The following is a 13,141-nucleotide window of genomic DNA, read 5'->3' on the forward strand; positions in this document are numbered from 1 at the left end:
AAAGAAAAGAAAACTCTTTTAATTAACCCCCTTCTCTGCCCGCAGCCTCCCCGGCCAGGCGCTGCTGCAGGCGCAGGACCCACTGTCGCCAGCGGCTTTCACACTTCGCTGGGAGCGGCTGCAGCTGGGCGCGTGTTTTGTGCCGTGTTTTTCATTGACATCTCATTGCTGCGGCTCGCCCGGCCCTGCCACGCAGCTCCCGGCTGCTCCGGGCTGCCTGTGAGCTGGGTTTGGTTTGCCGTGAGCATTTGGGAGAGCAGCACGGCCCTTCTGGAGCAGGGATGCTCCCAAACGCGCCCCGAACGTGGCTGAGATGAGGCCACTCGGTTTGCGGGCTGCAAACGTTTGCAGTGCCAAATTTGTGTGTGTGTTTTGTTTGTTTGTTTGTTTTGTGCAAGTTCACAAATCGCCCTGCTTCAGGCAGACGGGTGGCACCGAGCAGGGCGCAGGGCTGGCAGCAGGGGAAGTGAAGCAAGTCTGGAAAACCCAGGCTGGGAAGAGCAGAATATTTGGATGGCGGATTGCAAAACACCGCTGCAGAGGCGGGCGCAGGCACACACCCCCCTCGGGATGCCTGCAGGAGGGAAGGGAGGCTTGGATCTCTGTTTTCCTCCGCCAGCAGCAGCTGTGGCCCCAGGAGGAAGGGACCCGTGCACGTGGCCGGCCTCTTGCTGGAGCCACTTGGCACCCTCTGAAGCTGGCGCTGCTGCGGGGGCGATGGGCTGATCCCACGGCTGGCCGGGAGCAGAGCATCACAGCCCTTTTGGGGTTATTCCAGCCTCATTTGGCCTCCTGAAGGTGATCAGCCTCCGCATCCAGGGCAGGGGTTCCCATCCTCTGGGGAGGTGCCAGATGGGTGCTGCCCCCCGGGTCCCAACCTCTGGGCTCCCTCTTGCCAAAGCCTAAAGACCACAGGGCGCAGCAGCCCAAGCCAGAACAACACCGGGAAGGGTAAAACCACCCCTGAGCTCGACTAACAGCACACCCAGCCTCCGGCCACGCTCACATCCAGCCTCTGCTCGTGCCAAGGAGGAGGCAGCGCGGGTTGCTGCTGCTCCTGGGAGTCCTGGACCAGGGCTGGCAGCTCCCCCTGCGCATCGCTGCCCGCAGGCAGCTGCTGGTGCTCTCCACGAGCCTGGAGCCGCTGCCTGCACCCGTGGCCAAACCTGGAGTGCGCTGGCACCGCGGAGCTGCTGGCAGGTCGCTGCTCTGGCACACCACGGCCACCAGCGGGGCGCACGGTGCCGAGCTCCGGGAGGTGGTGGCCAAGCCAAAGTGCGCCCTGCAAGCACCCCCAGCTGCTCCCGGAGGTAGGAGGAGAGGAAGGGCAGGTGCTGGGGGCAGGCAGAGCGAGCCCCTTCCTTGTGTGCTCTCCCCACGCTCACGCAGCCCCTTCGTGCCCGATATTTGGCTTTTATTTGCCACTGGTCTGATCCCGACACCCAGTCCTGGCTCCCCCAGCAGGGAGTGACCCCCAGCCACTCGCCCCCTTGGCACTCGCCCCTTCCTTCAGTTCCTGGAGAAGGAGGAGCCGTGGAAAAATGTTTTTTCCTCCTTGTTTCTCACCTCCAGCCTAGTGGGAGCGGGAGCACGGGGCTTTGGGGAGCTCCCCGAGCTCTTCATTAGGAGCTCCAGCACCTGAACCCGCAGCGTTACCCGCTGCATTTAGCAGAAGCAAACCCCAGTCATCAACACGGGAGGAGATATTAAGCAGCGATGCTTAAAGGCCTGCTTACAGCTTCCTTCCCCAGCCCGGGGGGGCTCCACAAGCAGTGGGGCTGCAGCTTCGCCCCCCGTTTGGGGAGCACAGCGACGATCCCGGGGACCAGCTCACCCCACAGGAGGCTGCCAGGCATTAAATAACACGAGGCTGCGATGAGAGGGGGGAGAACTTTATTAAAATAAAAGCGTAGGTCAGTAATTCAGTGCCTTTCTCAGGTGAGGGTGACGTCCAGCCCCAGCAGGGTGCCTCAGCCCCACTGCAGGTCGGGGGGCAGCGGCCACCCCCCGGGTGGGGGGGCCTGCAGGGATGGGGGCAGCTCCTGCGGCGGCGGCCAGCCCGGCGGGTACTGGAAGGGCAGCGGTTTCTCAGGCAGGGCGCTGCGGAGATGGGAGAGGGAAAGGGCAGAGATGAGCCGTGGCTGACTCCGTTTGAGAGCTTGGGGACACAGCGGGGTCCTCGGGGGGGCGAGCATGCCCGTGCCCCCTCTCCTTGTCCCCACACGGCCCCGGTGCAGCGCTGCCCCCAGCCCCTCCGTCCCCCGGCTGCCCAAAGCTCCCCGCACAGCTGAGCGTTGAGCCCCACCAGATGTTTCCGTGATCTCTTCCCGAGCAGCCCCAATCCCGAGGCAGCTGCGCACTTCCCGAAGGACAAGGGCCCCTCGGAAGCGGAGGAGCTGCCAAAACGCCAGGGTGTTTTCACAGAAGCACCCTTCACCAGGGGGAAGAGGCTTTCTCCTCCAGCTCACAGCCCAGGGAATGCTTTTTTTTCTCTCTCTCGCTCCTGTTTATGAGGGGAGGCTGCTGTGAGCAGCACGTGGGACAGAAGTGCGGAGCGAGAAGCATCGCTGCCTTGTCTCCAGCTGGAGGAGAAAGAGCTGGGCCGGGACAGGCTTAAATCCCCAGGAAACGTGCCCTTTCCTTCATTCCTCAGCACAGGAAACTCACTTGTCCTTCAGCACAAGCCCTGGCAGCAGCCTCCCAACTTCCCAAGCCTCTCGCTCTGATCCTGCTGGATCCTTTTAATTGAGATGCCAGCAGAAATGTAATTGTGCTCCCTTACGTAACGCCCCAGGGGAGCAGCACCCTCCCAGGACCCTGACCCCTTCCTGGTGGAAGCAGACGAGGGGGCTCCATGGCCGTTAGGGCAGAAACACGTGCCCGAAGCACAAGGAGACCTGTGGCAGGCGAAGCGAGGCGCACTGCTGCTCAGAAGGGCAACGGCAGGGCTGGAAAGCACAAGAGGGGAGAAGGAAGGTGATGGGGATGGACACCGGCGAGGCCAGGCACGGCCAGAGAAGAGCTGAAGAGCTGGGGTTGGTTTGCTGCAGCAGATGGTTTCAGGACCTGTGGGGGCGGAGAGGCTGGGTGGAAAGCAACAGCCCGAAAAACGCCAGGTCTGGCGCGTGCTTGGAGGCAGCGGGGACCAAGTAAGGATGGGAGGCTGGGAATTCGGCTGGGTATCGTCAGCAGGAGAGGATCTGTCCCGAGATCGAGGGATCTCGGGCAGGATAAACGAAAAAAGGGCAAACAAACAAGGGGAGGGAGCTTGGGAGCTTGCTGCTGCCGGCGAGCACGGCTGCAGGGCGAAGAGCAGCCAGGCTGATGGATGGAGGGAGCAGAACGCAACGCGCCCAGACAGGCAGCAGAAGGAAGATCCTGCCCAGACCAAACACGGAGAGGACAGGAGCAAACAGGAGGGAAAAAAAAAAAAAAAAAAAAAAAAAAAGAACAAAAGAGAGATTTGGCACCTGCCCAAATGTCATCCAATTAAGCCTGCGGCACAGTCAGGTGAGCCAGGGAACAGCAGGGACCCGCAGGCAGGCGTCCCGCTGCCGTGAGGAGGAGCTAATCCCACCCTCAGCCTGGCGAAGGAGAAGGCAGGGACGGGCAGGGATGCGCAGACAGGGCAGGCAGAGGATGGGGGGAGCTGGCAACAGATGAGCCCGGCCTCCTGCCACCCGCAGCAGGCACCAAGAACTCAGCGCCGCCGCCGCCACGGCCTCCCAGACACGTCCATGAGTGCTGCCAAGGGCACGGGGGTACCCTCCCCTCTGCCTGCCTTCCCTGGGGGAGCAGCCACGGGCAGTGGGACCTGCCTTGTCCCCAGCACCATGGGGACACACTTGCACATGTCCCCAAGGCAAGTGTGCCACGCAGACGGGTCCCCATGGGTGCCGAGAGCTGGCGCGTGGCTCAGGTATCAAGCTGGGGGGCAGCCCTGGCCACCTGCGTGGTCCCCAAGCCCCCCCGGGTGGGATCCCACCTCGCTGGGACGCCCCCAGCCCCCAGTACCTGTTGCTCTGAGCCGCGCTCAGCCTCTTCGCCCTCTTCTCCAGCCAGTCCTCGATGGTGCCAAGCGGGACATCCGCTCCCTCCTGCCGCAGCTCCTTCAGCCGCTGCTCCCCTGCTCGAGAGAGAGCTGTCAGACGCTCGCCCCGTGCTCCTCTCACTCCGTTACCCCCCCGAGCTCCTCACCCTGCAGTTTCTTGGAGCTGAGAGTTGGCCGTTTGCCCGCAGCACCCCCTGCTCATCCTCCTCTGCTGCCTGCCTGCCCTCGGACGCTTGCCGGGCGCAGCGCATCCAGCTGGCATCTCTCGGGGGCTGATCGCTGCCTCCTCCTCCTCCTCCTCACCTCAAGAGCTCCCCAGCAGCTCCCAAGAGCTCCTGCATTTTCTCCTGCAGGCTGGAGCGAGCAGGGCAGTGCCCGCAGAAACCTCGGCTGCCCACCCAGATGCAGGGCAGAGCAGCCCCACTCCAAACGGCCGCTCGGTGCCATCACACCTCCAGCCCAGTGGAACGTGATACTTCGGGAAAAATATATTAGTAAAAAGGACGCCGAGGCAGCTGCGTGTTGTCCCCTTTTGCTCACCAAACCCGAGCGCTTTGGGGACCCCCGATCCCACCTGGAGACCCAGCAGTGCCCCCATGGTGCCGGCCACCAGCAGCCGTGCCCGCGCCGCGCGTCGCCGCCGTGTGTCAACGCCTTTTGGGAGAGCACGGAACGTTTCCAGACAGGGTGTGAAATTAACATCGCTTGGGCAGTGACGGATCGCTCCATCCCGGTGGTGGCACCCAATTATTCATCTGCCCGTTGCATATTCATGAGGACGGCCCCGCCGTGCCATCACACAGCGCGCAGCCCCAGATGGATCATTTGTCACCCGGCCCCTGGGAGGAGGTGGCGATGCGCTCGCCGCCGCCACCAGGCGAGCCCGCTGCTGGCCCGAGGTCAGGGCGCTGCTCTGCAGCCCAGGGATGAGGATGGGGGCTGGAAACGGGGCTGTTGGCGTCTCCTGGGGTTGTTCTGGAGGAGCCAAGTGCCAGCGGAGCCGTGCAGGGCCGGCCCAGAGCCTGAGGGCAGCGCAGGACACGAGCAGCGCGGTGACCTGGGTGCGTGGCTCTGCCTTGGACACATTGCAGCCTTCCTCAGCAGCACCGACCGTGGCCACCTTGGGTCCCTTGATCTTTTCTCCCCATGCACCTTTTAGCACAAGCTGCCCCCACTCTGAAATAAAACCACGGAACCCCCAGGCTTTGACTCGCGAGGAGCCCCAGACACGCACCCAGCCCGGCTCGGCTCCTCCCGGACCAGGCACTGCCACCAGCACCAAGGCTGAGGTGAGATCCTTCAGCTCCCTGCCTGGACGGGACCTGGGGGGTGCCCGCACCCCCCTGGTGCACAGGACAAGCAGCAAACAGCAGCTGAGGGATGGAGCTGGTGCCTCCCTCAACACGAGCACCTTTGTGAGTTGCTTGCAGCCAACGATGAGCGCGCTCCTTGTCCTGCTCCTCCTCGAGCTCAGCCCCCAGCAGCCTCTGCCGTGTTCTCCCAGCCACCAGGATGGACCAGGAGCACCCTCCCAGCCGTGCTCCTCCTCTCCCTCGCAGCTCCCAACCGCCGGGGCTGCCTCGTGGTGCTGCCGAGCAGCACGGAGCCCGCAGCTCCGAGCAAATCACCGCCGATTTGACGGGGAGTGTTCCTGACATGAGTGCACTGAAGGCGACATCCTGGAAGCGTCTCCTTGAGGAATGATGCAGCAGATGCAGCAGGAGAAGGCTTTGGTGTGGTAGCAGCTGGGGATGTGCCTCTCTCCCTGCTGACGGTGGGAACTGTTGCTTCCTCGTGAGGGTATCCTACCGGGTGCCAAAGCCAAACCAGGGCACGCTCTGAGCTCTCCAAGTGCCCAGAATTGTTCCTGTTTAAGCCACACGACTAACAGCACCACCAGGGTGAGCTCCCCGCGTCAAAACACGACAAACGCGGCGACGTTTCCCTCGGCTGTTACCAAAAAGCATCGCCAGCAAGAGGAACCTGCTGCCACAGAGCTGCCAATGCCACGCACCCCGTGGGGCCACGAGGACGTGCCGGCCGAGCACCCAGCCTCCTGCAGACCACCCTGCCAGCACACACGCTTGCTTTAAACTCTCCCCTCAGCCTCAGCCCCTGAGATATCGATATTTGAGTGTCTAAGGAGCGCTGTGATGCCCCCACCACACACCCGATGGCAGCTCGGTGCCCGTGGCCATTCGTTCTGTCCGGATTAATGAGTTATGTGTGGGCTCCTCCGCTCCTCCTGCTGAGCTCTGCCCTCCACCAAACCCCTTCAGGCTCCCTGCAGGCTCAGCAGGTCAGCCCGGGGGGGTCTGCGTGATCCTCAGCTCAGGTCACACGAGGTTTCTGTGGATTTCTACAGGAGAGGTGAGCAGGATTTGACTCCGCCACCCGACACAGAGCAGCACGGCTGAGGAGGCCCTGCCAGCCCCCAGCCATCGCTCCTCGAAGCCTAATCATTTAATTAAATGTTTGACTTGGCAATGCAAACGCGAGGTTTCCAAGTCGCCTCCCAGGGATCGGCTCTCTCCTAGCCAATTCCCCGCTCCCCCCTGGCCCACCTGACACGAGGCGATACTCGGCAACACGTGTAATTGGCACGGAAGGCTGCCCGAGCACAGAGCAGCTCGCCAGCCTTCCCCTGCAGCCCTGCTCCTCTCGGGAGAGCTTTCTCTCCCCCTGCAAAAAAAAAAAAAGCCTCTGGTGCCTGGACAGGGCAGTGCCAGAGCCCTGCCTCCCCGAGCCTGGTCCCTCAAAAGGCCAGCAAGGAGCACCAGCCCCACACGCACCCCAAACCCCATACGCACGCACAGATTTTTAACATTTCAGCCTGTTTTTGCTAGGCTTTTGGCAAAACAGCAGCTGGCTGCAGCTCGCAGGCTGAGCTCTGCTCCGAAGCTGGGCTGCGGCGGCCCCGCGCTGCTGCACCCGGTCCTGGGCTCCCCAGCACCACTGGGGCTTACTGGGGGGAGTCCAGCCAAGGGCCACGCTGATGGTGAAAGGTCTGGAGCAGCCGAAACAGAGCTGCATTCATTTTAGGGCACGGAGGCAGTGCTCTCGGCAAGATAAAGTCCTCTTGGTACAAAAAAAAAATGCCCCTGCTCTCTTAGTACAACAAAAAAAAGGAGCCCACTCGCAGCAGGGGAGCAGCTGCATCCTGCCCCCTGCCCAGGCTTCAGCTCCACCCCACAGCACTCCAGCAGAGGCTGTTTCTGGATCCAGGACCCCGTATCCTCTCCTCAGAACAAGGCAACTGATGGCAGCTAGCTTCTGACAGGACTGGAAGCAGCAGGTCCTCGGTCATCACAGAGTCAGGGGGAAGTCAAATCCATAAATTCAAGGGGAAGCGATGTACCAGTGCCCTCTGCTGCTGACAGTTTTTATTCCCTGACTGAACGAAACCCCAAGGGCTCGGAAAGCCCACCCTCAGCCTCAGATGCTCGCTGCTAAGTGGTAGCAGCATCGTGCAGCTCTTCAGGCTTGTGTCCATGCCAGCAGAGCAAGAGCAGAAAGCATCCGAAAAACCAGCAGTGTTCCCAGCAGCTCCCCCCTTCCTCAGAGACCCGTGGGCAGCTTCTGGCTCCAGGACTCACCTTGCACCTGGGCGCTCAGCTTCTCCAGGTCCTGCTCCGTCATGTGGGAAAACCTGCAGTTGGCCCCAAAATCGCACTGCCCTGCAACAAGAGCCACGGAGAGCCCCGTGAGAGCTGCATGCATGAGGTCCTCCCACGGAAAGGTGCCTGCAAAGCCAGGATCCGCAGCCAGGATGCACAGAGCCAAGCCCTTCGCTCCCTCCAGGGAGGGCACACACACTCCAGGCTCCCCCGAGCAGCCCAGCCAGGTATTTCCAGCTCAGAGCTCACCTGTTTGCAGGAACTTGCGGCACGGTTTCTTGCTCTGCTCCTCTTGCAGGATGGCAGCGGCATCTGGGGGAGAGGAAAGACAAACCACGGGACAGGGTCAGCCCTCCTGCAACACCCCCACTGGTCCCATCATGGTCCCACGCGGGTCCGGTGACTAAGGGGGAGATATTTTAGGTGATAATCATCAACTCCAGCACGCAGACAGCCCCCATCTACACTCAGCTTTCCACCAGCTTGCTGGGATCACCTTCTCTCCCCATCCAAGTGGAGCAGAAGCAGCATGGTGGAAAAACAAGGACTCTGCAGCCCTGCTGTGGAGCACGGGAAGGCCAGGCAGGTCAGCAGGGCTCTCAGAAACCCCACTGAACCCTGAGCTGAGCTTCCAGCAGACCCCGGTGCCGTGGTCCTTCACCTCCCAGGGGTGCACTGGGGAGAGCCCCCTGCTAGGGCCGCTCCCAGGGGCAGTGGAAGAACTTGCACCACCCGATGGCAACGTCTGGAGACATCCAGAGGCAAGACGAGACAAACCATCAGTGCCAGGACGAGGGATTTTACCACTCAGAGGAAAATCAAGGGCTGCAGCTTGGTTTCACCCGACCCCCCCAGCCCTGGGACGGAAGGGGGGGGCAGCACCCACCTCGGAACAAGTCGTACCAGGCCCTCTTAGCCCGCAGGTGCTGCACTCCGTTGAGGTGTTTCTTCCTGTTGTGGAGGTTGTCCTGGAAGGAGCGGTCGCAGTAATCACAGAAGTACCTTTTCCCCATCTCTCTTCCAGCAGAACAGCCTCAGCACCACCCAGGAGCCATCAGACATCCTTGCCCCAGGGACGTGCCGGGGGATCCAAGACTCGCAGTGCCTGCTGTAAAGGAGAACAACTCCGATTATTTCGGGTCTGCTGAGTGCCTTCCTCATGCTGCAGCACCGCAGGGCTCAGCCCCAGGAGCCCAAGGGGTCCAGGATCCCAGCCCGGGGGCAGAAATCACAGCACGAAGTGAGAGGAAGGAAATTCCCCGTGTCCAGCCCTGCGAGGGGAGGCAGGAACCGAGGGATGCCTGATAAAAGCTGAAGATGGATGGGCTGGCAAATGAGCCCCCCAGGCAACTCTCCAGCTTTGGGCGCCCTGACAGCCAAACACGTTTAACAAACGGCGCGAGGAATAAAGATTTTATAAATAAAACCCGGTCAGAACCCATCACGGCCTCCCTCAGGTCCTCAGGCCCGGCGGGCAGAGCAGCCCGGGTTGAAATCTCCCCACTGCAATCTCCTTGCTCCCTCTGCTACACCGCAACGATGCTTGGAGCAGCAGCCTCCGAATTCAGACTTACTGTCCTCGCCCTGCCAGCGGCGATCGCAGCAGGGAAAAGCCCCTGAGGATTTCGGGCAGGCAGAGCCCACGTCCCGAAGGAGCTGGCTCCCAAATCGCACAGCAATTCCCACTGCGGGGATGAATGAAATAATAATAATAATAATAATAATAATAAAAAAAAAAAAAACAAAACATGCAGTTGGAGGAGCCCCAGGTCCTGCCGGAGATCTCCCCTCCGCAGATCACGCCGAATATTTTCATTTTTCATCTTTTGAAGAATCCCACGGTGTGGGTTACCCAGGATGGGCCCTGACAGCTCCCCGCAGAGCTTCGCACCCAGCGAGGAGGTGAGGATGGGAGCTGCCCCCCAGCAGCCCTGCCTGACCCCCTGCCACTCTCCCAACCCCATCCCATGGTAAACAAAGAGCGTTATTAGGGCATTATTCAGCCCCAAAACGGTGCCCTAAGGAATCCATCACCGTCATCAGGAAAGAAACTGCTTTATGAAGAACCAAACCTCCTCAGCTCCCCCATTCCTTTTCTCATTTTTAGGCCCTGATTTGCAGCTGAATTCAGGCAAACCGACCCCTGCACCCCCACGCAGCCAGCCGGGCTTTGCACCAGATTAAAAGCCTTTCTGCCCAAATCCAATTACAAAAATCAGGGCTCTGTCTTCCGTCTCGATGCTTTAAAGTCTTAACAGCGGGAGCCTCCACCTTAAGCCCTTCACAGCGACATTTTAGAAGAAATGGCACGTTCTGGGATGAAACGGGACCAAAAATGCCCAGGTCCCGTGACACCCAGCAGGTGTTTCACTCGGTGCAACTCGAGGCACGAGGAGCCTTCGTGTTTTCTTGGATCCCTGCACACCTCGTGCAGGACCCCGAGGCCCCTCACAGATGAGGGACTCCCCGAGCAGGGCACCCAGGGGCCCAGGACCCCCTGTGAGCGACCGAGGAGCTGGGGTGAGCAAAGGGGTGACTGCAGCATCGGGATCCTCGTCCTGAGCTCGTGTCTAGGGGGGGCCAACACGGGCAGGGGCAAAAGCAGGGGCAGAAACAAGGGGCAGGGGCAGGGGGGGGTAAAAGCAAAGGGAAGAGTGGGGGTAAAATGGGCAGGAGCAGGGGTGAGGGGGCAGGAGGGGGAGGAGGAGGGGCAGAGGAAGAGAAGGAGGAAGAGCAGGGACAGCAGGAGGAGGAGGAGGAGGAGGAGGAGGAGGATGAAGGGCACGACCCCGTTGCCCCCCTCCCCTCCCCTCCTCCCCCGCTCACCGCCCCCGCGGCCTCCGCTCCGCGCCGCCGGCCGGGAGCCCGCGCCTACAACTCCCAGCACCCCCCGCGGCGGAGGAGGGGGGGGTTGCCTACACTTCCCAGCGTGCCCCGCGGCGCGGCGCGCAGGCGCGGTAGTCGCGGCCAAGATGGCGCTGCTGAGGCAGGCGTACAGCTCGCTGTTCCGCCGCACCTCCACCTTCGCCCTCAGCATCGTGCTGGGCGCCGTCGTCTTCGAGCGCGCCTTCGACCAGGGCGCCGATGCCATCTTCGAGCACCTCAACGAAGGGGTAAGGCCGGGCCCGGAGCCGCTCCCGTCGCGGGGACGGGCCCTGAAGGTCAGCGCGGCCCTACCCGCGCCTCACGGGGCGGCCGCTGAGGCCTCCCGGGTGGCGGTCGGCGCTGTCGGCGCTCAGGGCTCGGTGCTGAGGGGGCGCCGAGGCGCTGCCCGTGCTGGATGGAGCTGTCCCGAGTCCTCCGTTGGCTGCTCGGGCTCTGGACGGGCTCAAAGGGCAGCGGGGAACAGCACAGAAAGCAGCGGGGTCACCCCGCGGCTGGAGGAGCTGTGCCAGGAGCGGTGACAGAGCTGAGAAAATACAGAAAATATTGTTCTTATTTTCTTCAGAACGAGAGAAGGGGCCCCGGCTTCTTAGCAGCAGTCATTGTTGTGGCGTAATGTTTGAATTGGGCGCTCAGCTCCTTTTTTAATTGTAGCTTTAAGCTTCTACACATTAACACTTTCTTAAGCAGGGATTGAAAACCAAATTGACTCTAAAAAAATTTAAAGCATTTTCTAGGAAAAGCGCAGCACGCACGGTGTTCTTCTTAGTCCTGATCACACCACCAGATTTCCCAGCCAGGGTTGGGTTCCCTTGCGCATCCCGCATCTCCTGTGTGGGGGCCAAGTCCTGGTGCTGAGCGCAGTGCTCCCGGCAGCTCCGCTTTGTGGAGCCACAGAGCAGGGGGGGCTCCAGCTCCTGCCCTGCCTGTTCCCAGGGCTGCTGGGTGCAGGACTCGCACACCTGTGTCAGGATCAGCCTGGGGAGCTGGGGCAGGGCAGCACCCACAGCCCTCCCAGCACAGGCAGCGTGCTGCTCTTTGCAAGCCCCGTCGGAAGGGCAGGAAGGCAGAGAGGAGAGCCAGAGGGACCAGAGGACAAAAGGTGCCACCAGGTCTGTTCCATGTGAGCTTTGTGAACAAGGAGCAAGCTGGTGGCACTCAGCTGTGTGTCCTGAAAGCTTTGTGTTGTGCTGCTGGGGGACAGGGTGTGCCTGTCACAGCGGGCAAGCTGTCACCTAGGACGTGTGCCCCTGCAGGTTCTTCTGTCCCCTAGTGTCTGTTACCAGTGCAGGCTTCAGAACAACTTGCTTTAAAGTGAAGCTTTATCCTAGTGCCATTGAAACATGAGCTATTTTTTTTTGTTTTTATACAGAAACTGTGGAAACACATCAAGCACAAGTATGAAGCGAGTGACAACTGAAACGCTCAGCAGCAGGATCCAGCCTGGGGTGGCAAAAAACACTGCAGAGAAGGATTCGGTGTCCTGAAACCAGCTGGATCAAAATGGAATTGGGTTCCTGATCGCCTCCGAGCCAGATTGTATCAGCCACCTCCTGATATGATGTAAAATGCGTTGGACTCCAGGAGTTCTGCTGCTGTGTTGAAACTTTCTGTGTTAAATAAAATAAAATATTCTTGGCCCATGTCTCAGGCTCATGCGTTTACTCGATTTGTCCTTGGTTCTGCCTGTAAGTCTCTCTACCTAGGAGATGAAGAATGCTTAAACACAGCCCCAGGTGCAGGTCCCTAAGCAAGCTGTTCGCAGTGTGCTGTGAAAGAACTTACACAGCTCGGGCCTGTCACAACAACCTGGGCTTCTGCCAGTGAGTTCTTCCAGCCTTGTTCAAAGAACAGGGGCTTAAATCAGGGGCTTTCAAACCACTCATTTACTTTTTTTCACGCAGGGCTGTGCTGGTTCATGGCCCTCCATCATTTCACAGCAGTGAAAGGGCAGTGAAACGTCTGTGAGGACTTGAGGGTGGGTACCTCTCATCCTGAGCCTGCTGTTGCAGGACACAGAGCCCACACCTCTCCCTCCTTCCTATATTTTCCCTAATTTCCTATATTTTCCCTAATAAGTAGCACTTTCAGCAGTGGATGAGACAGAGCGGATTACAGCCAGTGCTAATGCAAGAAGCTTTATTGTGTTTGTAAATACGTGCCAGACAGGAGTAAAACATTTGCTCCAAGAACATTAAAGAGGACTTTAAAACATTGTGCTTGATTTTGAGCAAAGAACAACTCCAGCTTTCAGCGGCCCAGCTGTGCTTTTATAGAGCTGCTTAAGAGGAGCTGTTTAAGCTTTCCTGGGGTAATTTCAGCCCATAACGGAGTGCTGCTTTACTACGAGGCCTGTCTGCAGCACTGATGGCTTCACGCTATGCTGAGCAGGTGATAGAGATTTGCAGCTTCTTAGAAGCCAGCACTAAGGCTGAATGCAGTATTAGGAAGGGGAAAACTGCATCGTACCAGACTGGCAAGGAATAAATGAAGCTATTAGTCCGGAGAACAGTAGCTATAAAAGAAAAGAGAGTTAGTTATCCCAGCAGGTAATTTCCCTTGACAGGGAATTGCATTCAGCAGCTTCTCA

The 13,141-nt window shown here is 60.0% G+C and overlaps 2 protein-coding genes across 4 annotated transcripts; one reads left to right on the top strand and one right to left on the bottom strand.

The window, feature by feature from the left end:
• Positions 1 to 1,876: 1,876 nt before the first annotated feature.
• On the bottom strand, positions 1,877 to 10,598 carry ZMAT5 (zinc finger matrin-type 5). 3 transcript variants are annotated; one of them, XM_084539132.1, is made up of 6 exons: positions 10,495 to 10,598; positions 8,555 to 8,776; positions 7,918 to 7,980; positions 7,648 to 7,728; positions 4,015 to 4,126; positions 1,877 to 2,100 (listed from the first exon to the last, which is right to left on the bottom strand). In XM_084539132.1, the coding sequence occupies exons 2-6, from the start codon at positions 8,679 to 8,681 to the stop codon at positions 1,971 to 1,973; spliced, it is 513 nt and encodes a 170-aa protein (XP_084395258.1). In that variant the 5' UTR covers positions 8,682 to 8,776; positions 10,495 to 10,598; the 3' UTR covers positions 1,877 to 1,970. The 3 variants fall into 3 exon arrangements, with proteins under 3 accessions (XP_084395258.1, XP_084395256.1, XP_084395257.1); XM_084539130.1 differs by having other exon boundaries at positions 4,015 to 4,141; XM_084539131.1 differs by lacking the exon at positions 10,495 to 10,598 and adding an exon at positions 9,243 to 9,353 and having other exon boundaries at positions 4,015 to 4,141.
• UQCR10 (ubiquinol-cytochrome c reductase, complex III subunit X) lies at positions 10,591 to 12,196 on the top strand. The gene is made up of 2 exons (XM_084539133.1): positions 10,591 to 10,781; positions 11,924 to 12,196. Exons 1-2 carry the CDS (start codon positions 10,641 to 10,643, stop codon positions 11,969 to 11,971), a joined length of 189 nt encoding a protein of 62 aa, XP_084395259.1. The 5' UTR covers positions 10,591 to 10,640; the 3' UTR covers positions 11,972 to 12,196.
• Positions 12,197 to 13,141: the final 945 nt, after the last annotated feature.

Source organism: Aythya ferina (assembly GCF_964211825.1).
Source record: "Aythya ferina genome assembly, chromosome: 17".
Classification (NCBI taxonomy): domain Eukaryota; kingdom Metazoa; phylum Chordata; class Aves; order Anseriformes; family Anatidae; genus Aythya; species Aythya ferina.

Excerpts from the sequence above, each read along its gene's own strand:
- ZMAT5 (XM_084539130.1), bottom strand. The coding sequence starts at position 8,681 with ATGGGGAAAAGGTACTTCTGTGATTACTGCGACCGCTCCTTCCAGGAC. Across the intron at positions 7,981-8,554 it reads CTGGTACGACTTGTTCCGAG|ATGCCGCTGCCATCCTGCAA; the intron begins GTGGGTGCTGCC and ends CCTCTCCCCCAG. Across the intron at positions 4,142-7,647 it reads GCTGAGCGCCCAGGTGCAAG|CTCTCTCTCGAGCAGGGGAG; the intron begins GTGAGTCCTGGA and ends AGCGTCTGACAG.
- UQCR10 (XM_084539133.1), top strand. The coding sequence starts at position 10,641 with ATGGCGCTGCTGAGGCAGGCGTACAGCTCGCTGTTCCGCCGCACCTCC. Across the intron at positions 10,782-11,923 it reads TCGAGCACCTCAACGAAGGG|AAACTGTGGAAACACATCAA; the intron begins GTAAGGCCGGGC and ends GTTTTTATACAG.